Below are 14,128 nucleotides of genomic sequence, written 5' to 3'. Positions count from 1 at the left end.
ACGCAGAATGCGTGAGACTTGGTAGCTCTGAACCTAACAAAACATTGGAAAGAAAACGCACACTCTCGAAAAGTGTGAAACTGAGAAAAGAGGCTCTTAAGTACAGTGTCTATTCAAGCGCTTTAATCTTTACCAAGCCATGCTGGCTGTGTGATAAATGGGGCAAAAACAGGATGTAAACCACCAGAGTAACAACAATGAAGGGATTATCAAATTAAACTGAAATTGAGCATGCCTTCTTAAGGCCCCGTCACACTACAGCGTATATATCAGCGAATGCCTAGCGGATGGGCAAAATTTGGCAAAGTCCAGATACGCTCTAATCCGCTCGAATTCGCAAGCAAAATGTGGTTTTCAAACGTTCGCCTAACGAATGATGAGCATATGCTAACCGTGTAACGAGCGGATAAAGTAACGAATGAAAGCGAATGCGTACAGTCCGTCCAACAGATGCTGAGCGAACAAAGCGAATGAGCAGCAAATGCCCAACATATGCAGAGCGATACTGCGGCAATCACGTGACGGATCTCGGATGACGCACACTTTACCAAATCATTTTGAGCAGTGACAGTGTCAAGTAATGTTGTCTCTCTAAAAAAAGAAGAGTGAAAATGTTCACTCATGAAGGAGTAAATATAACAGAAAAGAATGATTTTCGAGTGACATTGGAGTGACTTTGGAGTGAAATGTTCATTTTCACTAATTTTGGAGTGACCTCAGGGATCACTCGAAGATTTTGGAGTGATCCCTGAGGTCACTCCAAAATCAGTGAAAAATGAACATTTTTACTCCAAAGTCACTCCAAAGTTACTTCAATTTCACTCGAAACTCACTCTTTTCTGTTATTCACTCCTTCAAGATTGAACATTTTCACTCTTCTTTTTTTAGATAGTTGTGACTGTGAAATGGCCCCAAAAAGAAGGAAGCACAAGTAACCACTAAGTACTCCTGATGTCACTCATTCAAGATTCCCCTAAAAGTGTACTTCCTTCTGATGATCACGTGACGATGATGTTGGCAGTCCAACATCCTCCATTGCGTCTGGTGCCTCCAACTGGAGTCGAACTTTCACAATTCCCAATTTCCATTCAGAGATTCCCATTTACTACAGGTTGACTTTTATAGCAGTGGTTTAGAATAATGTTCTCTTATTACTTAATGCCAGACTATGTATAATGAAATGTCATATGGGGGGGGGGGGGGGGGGGGGGCTGTGGCATAGTGGATCCGACTCCCGAACCGAGGACCCGGGTTCGAATCCTGCCCAGTGCTTACATCCTTGGATAAGATTTTTTTTTACCCACGATGTCCTTCTCGACCCAGGTGTATAAATGGGTACCTGGCAACGCTGGGGTAATAATGATGGCAGGGCCCTCTGGTAGAGCAGTGGCAACACTGAAGAGGCTACCCTGGGCAAACATCTACGTTTGGTTAACGTGTGTTGCTGTGCAGATTTGCTGGGCGAATTTGGACGAATGGCGGACGATTGAGAAACGAATGCAGAGCGACCAAAAACTTTTCAATCAGCGGATGCTAAGCGAACACAGAGCGGATTGTCATTCCGTTCGTCATCCGCTCAAGATTTTGGACATGTCCAAAATCAAAATTTGGCTCCGGCGGATCTCTGCGAATCTCTCCGAACAGCTAGCGGATACAACGAACGTCAAGCGGGTCACGAACGACGAGCAACGGATGTGAGCGTATCTCCAAATTTTCGGATCAGCTGGGCATTCGTTGGCTCGATCCGCTCTAGTGTGACGGGGGCTTTAACACATTCTGTCCATAATTAATGCCAACTTTCAAAGCAGTAGCATCATCCTTTCAAAAGTTTTTAGGGTTGAAAGTGAAGAGTGTGTACAAGGTTTTTATGCCTCCGCCCACGAAGTGGTGCCAGAGGCATTATGTTTTCAGGTTGTCCGTCCGTCCGTCCGTCCGTCCGTCCGTCCTTCCGTCCGTCCATAATAAATTTTGTGGACAGGGTAACTATCAAAACCTTTTGAGGTATCCTAATGAAACTTGGCATGTATGTGTATTAGGGGGTGAAGTTGTGCCTATTAACTTTTAGGTGCACATGGTCAAGGTCAAAGGTCAAAAGGTCAAGGTCAAATACGTAAAATTTCACTATTTCCTCCATATCTATGCAATGCCTGAAGATATTTTCTTGAAACTTACTGTATACATGTATTACTCAATTAAGATTCCCATTCAAATTGCTTCAGTGGTCTCAGAGAAATGAAGAATTTTGTAGAGCATGTCAGGAATCTCTTCCCTCCAAGTTCTGTCTAGAGTGTTCACACACAAGAGCATCCAAGTGCTAAACTTGGAAGAATCAGAATCATGACATGCTTCACAAAAACCACATTTCTCTCTGACCGCTTAACAAGATTACAGGGGGTTTTCTGCAAAATAGAGCTAAGATGTAATATTATAAGACCCTGAAGTAGCACTTAGACAATTTGATCATATTGGGTGTTAGAAATGCAAAAATTTGATTGTAATTTTTTTGGGGATATACTGTACAGTATGTCCCCCAAAAATTATAATCAGATTTTCACAAGATGTGGGCAATGAGTTATAGTTTCATACCCTGGATTTGTATTTGGATTGATTCACTATTTTTAAAGATATTGTTGCGGAGGGTTCCGTTGTATTTTTTTTTTTTTTTTTTTTTGGGGGGGGGGGACATTATGGTATAGTGCACAGTACTTGGTGGCTTTAAGCACTCAGTTGTTTCTTGATTGTACACACTGCCCTCCTGCTTTCCCAACTGAAGCATGATTCACTGTGAATCCTGTCAAAAAAAGTGAAGCAAGGAGGATGCTCTGAATGGTAAATTACAGAATCCTGGCAGCTAATTTATCTGAACTTTATTAGGAGGGATATAAAACAAATATACAAGGCCATTGTTTGAGGCACCGGTTGAAACTATGTGCATTCATTGACTTTAGTAACACTATTTTCTCTAGAGCTGTTTCCCTCAGAAAATAATTTAGTTCTATTAAAGTCACCTCATGCATGTAGTTTCAAACAGAATCTCTCAAGCCTGGTATACTTACGAAGTATAGTATACCAGCACAACATGCAGATGACACACTATCCCAATGATTTTGTCTATTCGTAGATTCAGCCTCATCCCCCTTTTTTTTTTCTTTAATCGGGTAAAGAGAAAGAAAAAGCAAAATTTGCAAAAAGCATTCACTCACAACTTTTCAATGCAACAGACCTTGCAATCAAATAAAAAAATTCGTTTGATATTTGCACTTGATTTGAGTCGCACATGATTAGATATCAAACTTTTATGTAGTAGGCCCCATCTTTGTTGAAAAGCCATCCTTACATACAGTAGTGGAAGGAAATGAAGACTTATTCAAAAAGTATTTTTGATGTCTGTAGGGTCCTTCTTTTTTTTTGACTCCTCCAATTTGTTGGCTTTTTGCATTGTCTGCTGTGATTTGTGAGTTTGTGAGTGCTTCTAGTTGACCAGTTTGATACCTGGATCCTCCGTGAAATTGACAAACTGGATCACTTCAAAGCCTCACTCAAGACTCACATTTTTCACCAGACATTTAATTGCTAACTGTCTTGGAGGAGTCTGCGCCTTTGAATGTTTCTGTGACAGATATATGGCGCCATACAAATGCTGTGGATCATCATCATCATCCTTGGGCAAAGCTCGTGAGGGCCAAAACATAAATTCGTAAACATTGTCTCCTCTTTAATCAGTACTACAGGTATGTTGTAAGATGTACATTATGAATTGTGTGAAGATGCCATTGTAGGTATTCAAATGAAAAGTGATTGCTTAAGAGGCCCTCTAGTGGTAGTTTTGACATAGTTCATCACACACACTTGCACAAAACACTAATAGGGCATTTTATCTTAATTCATCCAATGAGAGGTGTATACTTCAATCAGCACCTAAGAATAGAGAGTTGTCACTTTCTGTGTTGTCATGATGACATGTGCCTTGAAGTGAGACTTCTAACAGCAGTATTATTACAAGGACTTCATCTGCTCTGCGTGCTATTGTTATCACAGTCCATGGAGGTTGAGAGCAATGATTACTGGTAGAGGTGGGCTATAGAGGGTCAATTTTAGGTCATATTTTCAGAACATGCTCATCACACCTTAGTTTGATGACTTTTTGCCTACTGACACCATTTTTGAAAAAAAGAACGAAAAAAATGCAAAATCCGGGGTGCCCCGGCCGAAATCGTAAAAAATCCAAAATGGCCGCCGTTTCGGCTTTAAAAAGACATTTTTGGCCATAACTCGGCTATTTTTTGGTCTATTATGATGGTTTTGGTGTCTAACCCCATGTTTTAGGGGTCAAGGAAATGGATTATCATGATGATTTTAGTGGAAAACCTAAGCTTCTACATGAAACTAACCTTTTTCCCATATTTAGGGTTGAATTTCCTTTTCCTTTACCCCCTACCCCAACCGCCATTTTTTGCCTTTTTTTTTTCGCATTTTTTTCAAGTCATGTTAACCGCCATCCTTTTGATAACAAGTTCTAGCAGTTTGTTGTTTTTTTCTACAGACAATACAGCAAGAAATATACAAATAACTTACAGTATACATGTATGTGTCGTGCCAATACTGGTATGTGGCTGGTGCATTCAGAATGCACGGTAACTGTGGAACCAGTATTAAATACTGTATCTGCTTTATAGTGTCCATTAACATTTTGGTCCTAAGACCTTTAACAATATAAATAGATAAATATAATAATAAATAATAACAAATAGCGTACATTATACATGGTTTACATATATGTGTCATGCACATTGTATATTGGTATAGTGTGGCTTTTCAGGATGCATGGTACATGTACATTGTGACAGTAAGCCAGTGCTTATACTGTATCTGCTTTGTAGTGCTGATAAACATTTGGTATTCAGACCTGTAGTGCATGACACATATGTAAACCATGTATAATGTAAGTTATTTGTATATTTCTTGCTGTATTCTTGCAAGAAAACACCACATTGATAGCTAGAACTTGTTGTATGGTAGTTAACATGACTTGAAAAAAATACAGAAAAAAGTGCAAAAAATGGCGGTTGGGGTAGGGGTAAAGAAGAAGGAATATTTATTATTATATAGATCTATTTATTCATATTGTTAAAGGTCTTACTGTGTAGGACCAAAATGTTAATGGACACTATAAAGCAGATACAGTACAATACTGGTTCCACAGTTACCGTGCATTCTGAATGCACCAGCCACATGACCAGTATTGGCATGACACATACATGTATACTGTAAGTTATTTGTATATTTCTTGCTGTATTGTCAGTAGGAAAAAAAAGATTGCTAGAACTTGTTATTAAGAGTATGGTATGTAGTTAACATGACTTGAAAAAAAAAAATATGGAAAAAAGTGCAAAAAATGGCGGTTGGGGTAGGGGGTAAAGGAGAAGGAAATTTAACCCTAAATATGGGGAAAAGGTTAGTTTCATGCAGAAGCCTAGGTTTTTCACTAAAATTATCATGATAATCCATTTCCTTGACCCCTAAAACATGGGGTTAGACACCAAAATCATCACAATAGACCCCAAAATAGCCGAGTTTATGGCCAAAAATGTCTTTTGAAAGCCGAAACGGCGGCCATCTTGGATTTTTTACGATTTTGGCCGGGGCACCCCGGGTTTTGCATTTTTTTCATTCTTTTTTTCAAAAATGGTATCAGTAGGCAAAAAGTCATCAAACTAAGGTGTGATGAGCATGTTCTGAAAATGTCACCCTCTATAGCCCACCTCTATTACTGGGCTCACACTGTTTTCTCATTGTAATTCACAGTCCATGGAGGTTGAGAGCAATGATTACTGGGCTCATACTGTTTTCTCATTGTAATTCACAGTCCATGGAGGTTGAGAGCAATGATTACTGGGCTCATACTGTTTTCTGATTGTAATTCACAGTCCATGGAGGTTGAGAGCAATGATTACTGGGCTCATACTGTTTTCTGATTGTAATTCACAGTCCATGGAGGTTGAGAGCAATGATTACTGGGCTCATACTGTTTTCTGATTGTAATTCACAGTCCATGGAGGTTGAGAGCAATGATTACTGGGCTCATACTGTTTTCTGATTGTAATTCACAGTCCATGGAGGTTGAGAGCAATGATTACTGGGCTCATACTGTTTTCTGATTGTAATTCACAGTCCATGGAGGTTGAGAGCAATGATTACTGGGCTCATACTGTTTTCTGATTGTAATTCACAGTCCATGGAGGTTGAGAGCAATGATTACTGGGCTCATACTGTTTTCTGATTGTAATTCACAGTCCATGGAGGTTGAGAGCAATGATTACTGGGCTCATACTGTTTTCTGATTGTAATTCACAGTCCATGGAGGTTGAGAGCAATGATTACTGGGCTCATACTGTTTTCTCATTGTAATTCACAGTCCATGGAGGTTGAGAGCAATGACTACTGGGCTCTTCCTCAGGAGAATCATCTCAGGATGGAAGATGAATTGGAGCAGGCACGCATCGCCATGGAAACAGACTATGTTCCGGACCCCTATCAGTATTATTGCAGTGATATACCAGTACCTTTAGCAGGGTGAGTTTCTGTACATGTACTATGCAGGTGCTGCGGAACCGGGGGGGGGTAGGTAGGGCTGGTAACCCCCACACTTTTGGTTCGTGAAAAAAAAAAACGAAAAAAAAATGAAGGAAAAATTGGGGAAAAATTGGGGGAAAAATTACAACGCCCACTTAAATTTGAATTTCCTAAGATTCCGCCCTGACATAAAGTTCCTGTTTAAAGATAATGAAAAGTTTTGGCACCTCAAAAGATTCCCTGAATTTCCTTGTCTTAGTTTGTGTTTCAGGTTAAAGTATGTTGTCTGTGAGACTTACTTGCCCCAAAGTGCTCTCATGTCTTAGTAATCATGCAATAATGGTTTCGTACCAGAGCCGCCGCCGTATGGCGGCAAGGTAGTATTGTACATGTACGAAACCACTGACTGCGACCAGCAGCGTGCAGCCCCATACGCATAGCGTAATGGGGCTTCGCATTGTAGCATTCAGGATCATGACAGATTTAGTATCGTGGGTAAATGTCGACTTAAAATCCAAAAATTTCTTCAATTTGAAGACTTACCAATTAATTTGAAGTATTGAAAACAGGCTTCGGACAACGTTTGGTTCTGCCAATAGTCCCTTTCTGTTCGAATTGATGACTGAATGTGACTCGGTCGAGAGGACCTTGGGAGAGCTACATACACTGAATACTACGGCCAGCGCATGCGCACACAAACATCTTATCCGTTCATGGATTTGAAATTTGTGCGCATGTGATTGTGTTCGCATGCACTGGCTGTAGTATTCAGTGTATGTAGCTCTCCCAAGGTCCTCTCGACCGAGTCACATTCAGCCATCAATTCGAACAGAAAGGGACTATTGGCAGAACCAAGCGTTGCCCGAAGCCTGTTTTCAATACTTCATCTTAATTGGTAAGTCTTCAAAATGAAGAATTTTTTTGGATTTTAAGTTAATATTTACCCGCGATACTAAATCTGTCATGATCCTGAATGCTACAATGCGAAGCCCCATTACGCTTTGCATATGGGGCTGCTGGTCGCAGTTACTTGCATAATTACTAAGAAATGAGAGCACTTTTGGGTGAGTAAGTCTCATAGTGTTAGTTATATGAAAGGTACTTTAACCTGAAACACGGAAATTCAGGGAAACTTTTGAGGTACCAAAACTTTTTATTATCTTTAAGCACCACTTACATTCCGAAAAATCAATAGTTCCCTCATGTATAAGAAAAATATCCCTGTTTAATCAACCTTTTCCTCTCTCAGATCCCCGATCATTTTAGGGGGATCATTTTCCAAATATTTAATCAAATATGCGTATATAAACGAGATATCTCAATTTCAACTATGAAAAGGCAAAAGCTCTCTCATACAGGAAGGATAGCACTCTCCCACGCTTTCTCCCAGTTTGCCCTGCCCTGTGCATACAAGTAGACTATGGCTACACTTTGAGTTGTCCAAATATATGCCACAAAATGTGTGCACCAAAACGTTTAACTGCAATCAGAAAATACAGAATCTCCCTCATAAAGGAGGAGGAGGCGCCCTCCCACATCCTCCTGCTATGTCTCCTTCCACAGACTTGAACTTCTCTAATTGACAAATTTCCAGATATTCCAACAGAAATGTGCCAAAGTTGAATTTCAGTTCTAAATGGAAAAAAAAAAGCTCCCTCGAATATGGGAGGGGTAACTTGCCACCCTCCCATTGATTGGTCTCCTCTGTAGACTTAGTATACTTTGGGGAATGACAATTTCCGAATTTCCCACCAAAAAAAGGGTGCTTCAAATCGCTTTATTTCAATTTTAAAAACGCAAAAGCTCCGTCGATAGGGAGGGGCAACCCTTCCCACACCCGCCTCTAAGCTCTACCTCACTAGACTTTGTACGTACACAGAGATGATGCACACTGGGAATAAGAGCTGAATTCTGTTATTCTTCCAAGGAATTTTGGGGTCATGGGTCAAAGGTCAAGGTCAACTCCTCAAAATGTCACTATTTCCCTTATCCATGCAATGCCTGCAGGATTTTTCTTGAAACTTCAGATATAAATGTATTAACCAATAGAGATTCTCTTGGAGGTTTCTTGCAAAAGGTCAAAGGTCAAAGCTCAAGTGACAGTGCTATGTTTCACTTCTTCCTCCATGTCTCGAAATTGACTCAAGGTGTCATCATGAAACTTAGTACATATCTATGCATGTTCTACCTGACAGTGGTTCTCTTGGGAATTTTAGGGTCATCATAGGGTCAAAGGCCAGGCTAAAATGCAAATATTTTTTTATTCAATACTGAAATTACCTTTTTTCCTCCGTACCTTGAAATTCGAGAGATGGAGTTACAACTGACTATAATTATTCAATCTGCTGTCAGTTTTCTATGGATGGACAAAAGAATTCCACAGGTGCATTTGTGCCTTTGATGTTCGATGCTTAAAGCCGCCATCTTTCTGAGCAATCTCAAGATTCATTTTAACGCTAACATAATATCGGGTATATGCTTCTCATTTATATATCAAATGCAATGAAATTTCACCTCATGATAAAGCATATAAAACAAAAGTCAATTCCGTTTCAAAATATGTGCAAAAGTGTAAATCTGAGCTGTATTTTGTGAAAGTGTTTGAAATTTTACCCTCATGGAAAACCGGTTTTTATCACTTTTCTCCTTATTTCCGCAAAATGAAACTTATATGGTATCATATTGAAGTATAGTTCTTTATAAATTGATATGTCAGATTAGCATACAATCACGTACATTTGAGTAATTTTGATATCTATTTCAGCAATATTTGAGCAATTTCTATTCGCGTACCCCCGTGCCTTTACCATTGTCTACCGCCCATCGTCTGTAAGTGGGGATAGTGAAAAGCAATTACCATCACAAAGACATATCTTCCTTGGAAAATGGCTGGTGATTATGCAATGAGACACGAGTCAATTGTCTTCGCATCTGAGCAGCAGATCCAGTTTGATACATACTTCAAATATTTTTGAGTGGCGGCTTCGAGCATGGGATCAAAACGAATAAGACTGTAGTGACTCCATTTCTCGAACCTCCTTGCTTAAACTTATGAAAGGGTCAGAAGTCAAGAAAAAATCCTCAAATCCCCAACTGCACTTTTAGACAGTAATAGTAAATCTAGTTCAAGGAAAGTGAACATTCAGCACATTTGTGACAAACCATCCAGTTTTGAGTTTTGAGCCATTTTCAAATGCTGAAGAAAATAAGTGCAGCCGTTTTTTTATTATTTTCAGTGAGGTATATCCTAATTTCATTGTAGCTTAAAAGAATCTTTTCCCCTTGTTGAATATCCTTGGTTTTTTAGCGATGAATTGTACATATGTAGTAATCTATTGTGTGAAAATTTTAGCAAATTTGAGCAATAAGAACTTATTTTTTCATATTTTTACAAATTGCTGAGGAAAAATAAGACTGATCCATGCCCATGTTCTACTATACATGAAGGTCATATGATAAGTGTTCTTATTTCAATGCTTTTTCAATTTTTAAAGACATCATTTGATAAGCAAAAACATAGTATTTTGGCTTAATATGTCATTGTTTGAGTGTCACAGCTTGGATATCAACTCAAATCATCATAAATCTCATATTCATTCTTCTATCTGTGTTTATAAATATGAGAATGGTTCAAAACATTATACGCACATTCAAGGTCAAACTGTTTGGATAATTCTTTGATGAAAAATATCATATCTTCCAAAATACCCGCCCTAATTTCATAAAACTTTGTAATAACGGCTAGTAAATGTCTGTTACCTATTCCTGAAAGTTTCACCTCTTCACTCTTTGGCAAATTAAAAGTGAAATATTATAAAATATATAAAATATAAAAAATATGAATTCAAAGTAATGCCTACAAAATTGATCATCCATTCTGAGTAGTGAAAATATGACATTAATTAATGTTTTGTGATATGTCATCATGGCTCTGGCTAGTGGTGAATGGAAGGGGTAATTATCAGGAATATCTACAAGCGATTTCAGATGAAAAAAGACATTCTCCCTTTTTTAAAAGAATTTTTCCAATATATTAGTCATTTCAATGTAATTTGACACCCCTAATTAAAATGCTAATTTATGCGCAGTTAAATGCAAAATTTTGACTCTTTCTCCACTTATTCACATGAAATGAAAATTTGAACACTCGGCTACAACAAACAGCAAAAAACACATTTTCACCAAATTTTCTCATTTTTCCCCTGTTACACATACCCTGATTGTGCTATTGACCTGGAGAAAGAATACATTGTATGTGTGCCTGCTCAATACCACTTTATCAAAAGATTAGAACAAGCAACAAAGGAAGAATGTACTGGCGAGCACCTATGCGGTCTTATCTCCCTAGGGTAATAACAAGGTGATTGTGATGGTCCATTTTCCTTCTTGTGTGAACCTAACAGTGTAATGTAAAACAAGGAATGTTCGCGAATTTCGCTAGAGCCAAGATTCGCGAAATAAAAATGCACACAAAAGTTCTTGTGTCCACTATATGCATTGAATGTTTGAGGCAACTCACGAAAAAGACTGTCAGCTCCAATTCACGAAAATTTCATGCCTCAAAAATATCTTGTTTTACATTATGGTACAACTTGGTTATGACAAGATTCCAGTTTATAACAAAAACATTTTCTATACATCATGATAAAAAAAAAAGATAAAACATATTATGCTATCTGATCAGATACAACTAGGTTCCATTTCTTGGCCTTCCACTTTCAAATTCAAACACACGATAAACAAAACATTAAAGAAATGAATTCACGCTATCCATCTGTCCTCTACCGTTCTGGAGCTGTACTGAATGATTTGTGTGTGTGTTATGTTCAACTATGCATTTAATATGATCTTATTGTGTTCATTATCATTTTATACTGTATTTCACAAATTAATATTTTCATTCTGTTAGAATGGTTAAACACATGAGGAATAGATATTAAGAGGTGTAAACACCTAATATACAACATTTTCAGAAAGAAAATAAATCATTTTCAAACCCTTAGAACTTTCTTTTCTTTTTCATACATCAATGTACCAATGATTCCTTTATTTCTCAAAAGATATTCATATGTATACTGGGTAATTACAACCTTAAGACTGCTCATATGTTTGATCAATTTGTAAATGAGCTAGTGCTTATGTTTTTTTTGGGGGGGGTTGGGGTTTTTTTTTTTTTGGTTTTTTGGTTTTTTGGTTTTTTGGGGGGTTTTTTGTGTGTTGTTGTTGTTTTTTTTTTTTTTTTTTTTTTGGGGGGGGGGGGGGGGGGGGTTACGGTTATGATGATGTTATATAGATGGTTCCAAGGATCAACCAGGGTGTACAGCAGAGTGTACAGTGAAAAAAGGATTTCAGTGTACAGTGAAAAAAGGATTTCACTGTACATCCAATCAGTCCCAGTGAATCTAATCTGCATTCTGTATTGTTTGTTCATGTTCAAAGAAGTGCCAATTTTGATAGTGGATATGACTTGCTAGCCTTAGCAATCCAGTTGTTTTATGTCTAAAGTGTTATTTGTCCCTTCGTGCTCAAATTGAAGTGATGCAATGCCTGTGTTTCTCTTTGGCTTTAGACAAAATGTTTCACGCGCTAATTGCCTAGATCACTAATGAATTCAATTTGTTGATATTGTTTCTCATTTTCTTTGTGACAGCCATGACTCAGGATCCTCAGATCAAGTGCGATGTTACTGTAAACCAAACTGGGAAGGCATGCTGGACCCTATAGGCTACATATGACCATCAGCAGGAATATGCAACAGCACCAGTATAATGCCATCACTGCTCCAACTGTTTAAAGGAAAGTCTGCTTTCATCAATTGTGGACTCCTATTTGTAGACACAAGAAGATACTACGAGAGCCTATATACACACACACACACTAGAATGCTAGAATGCTTGGACACTAGTTATCAGCAGTCTAGGCTGCCCTCACCTACTGATGTGTTCCTTCCCTGTGGTCTGTGAAATATGTCAGTTAAGTACACTCTGTCGTGCAAGGTTTTATTGTGTCCATGTGCACTGACAATCAGTGAATCTTAGCGTGGTGCTAAAGACTGAGATGTTCAGACATTTCTAACCATATTGATACATGCATGTATCTCTATCTGTGTGTGTAAACTCACATGCTGAAAAGTGTCTTATGTACTGTTATGAGAGATATCGTGCATTCCATCATCATGGCCTGCCTAAGTATAAAAATGCACTCTGTAGGAACTATGCTACAAAATTCTCTGGTATTCAGGAGGAAGTAAAATTGTGCAACATTTTCACATTTCCTGCTATTCTTTAAATTTCTACAGTACATGAAAATCATCAGTGTGCAAAGGAATCTGCCTAGACTGCCTAGACTACCTTGGTGGGGTAGTGGTGCAGGTAGCCATGTGCTACTGTTGATGTCAGACTGCACTGACCTTTGACCTGCTGGCTGTCACTGTACCAATCACTGACCTCTATACAAATGGAAGGGAGGCGGCGTGTGTGAAAAATGATGCCACAAATGCAAGAATGTTAATTACAACTTGTATGTATTCACCAGAATGCTTTCTCTCATTAAAATTTGATCTCATTGATTAAGCAATAAACTGCATTACATATGTGACCGTGCGTCACAAAACAACAAAAAGTCACACACACTGATTTTGTGTCAGGACTCAACCTAGGCAATCTGAGATTTTTCATACTTTCTGAAAGAGCAAAACTTCATCTACATTATGGTACAGTTTTAGGATCTTAAAACAAATGGGAAATTGTGTTTTTAGCAGTTTTTCTAGAACACTTTACTGTAGAATAGTGTGATTAGGTGTGTCTCAGAGTCCCGTTTTCATTTCTTAGAAACCCTTTATACACTCTCCACTTTCAACTCTAATAACGTTTGAAAGGATAATGCTAATGCGTTGATCAGTTATGGATAGAATATGTTGATAGAACACAATCAATTTCAGCTTTCTTACGTAAACTCCGAACAACAGAAGTTTGTGCATGCAATTGCGCAATGCCAGACTCGGTGCTATACGTAAACGTGTGGGACAATGCTACCACTGAGACACGTTTGTGTGTGTGCATGTGTGTGTACGCATCATACACAAACATTGTCACCGCGAGCTGCGGTGATTGGAGGAGAGAGGCCAGAAGACGCGTGGCTCTTTTTGCCTCTCTTCATGCGAATGCGCTCTGAGAGTGTGCGTCCATTCAGAAGCTCTCGTGGCTCGCTTGGACAGCCATTTTGAGATTTATAGCACAGAGCTCTTGTAGTCTAGAGTGTTGTTCGCTGACCCATTCAGCCAGCGCTATTCTCATTCGGTGTCTCTACATTTGATACAGAATGGGGGAGGCAGTGTGTTGCGTTCGTCTCCATGCCGCACAAACCACTCGCCATGATTGTATGCCTTTAAATAAGACTAGAGAAGCACTCTGACAGCGCAGACCTCCGCCAAGCATGCAGCTCATTTCCACCACTGAGCTTGTTCTTCCATACAGATATCAGTGATTTCCACCCATATGTACTTACAACATTGTGTGCTGAAAGTCGCCCGATTCCCCAATATTGAAGCCTTTGT

The 14,128-nt window shown here is 38.8% G+C and overlaps 1 protein-coding gene across 1 annotated transcript in view; it reads left to right on the top strand.

Moving 5' to 3' along the window:
- The window catches only part of LOC139710374 (uncharacterized), a 37,922-nt gene extending 24,131 nt beyond the window's left edge, over nucleotides 1–13,791 (top strand). The window contains exons 5-6 of the mRNA XM_071622289.1: nucleotides 6,416–6,573; nucleotides 12,224–13,791. Of these exons, the coding sequence (XP_071478390.1) occupies nucleotides 6,416–6,573; nucleotides 12,224–12,308 (243 nt within the window). The 3' untranslated portion in view covers nucleotides 12,309–13,791. The remainder of the gene's footprint in view (nucleotides 1–6,415; nucleotides 6,574–12,223) is intronic.
- Nucleotides 13,792–14,128: the final 337 nt, after the last annotated feature.

Source organism: Diadema antillarum, unplaced genomic scaffold (genome assembly GCF_040938485.1).
Source record: "Diadema antillarum isolate AM-2024a unplaced genomic scaffold, OU_Dant_1.0 seq00001526_RagTag, whole genome shotgun sequence".
NCBI classification, from domain to species: Eukaryota; Metazoa; Echinodermata; class Echinoidea; order Diadematoida; family Diadematidae; genus Diadema; species Diadema antillarum.
The sequence above is the reverse complement of the archived record's forward strand: the minus strand, read 5'-3'. Positions and strand labels throughout refer to the sequence as shown.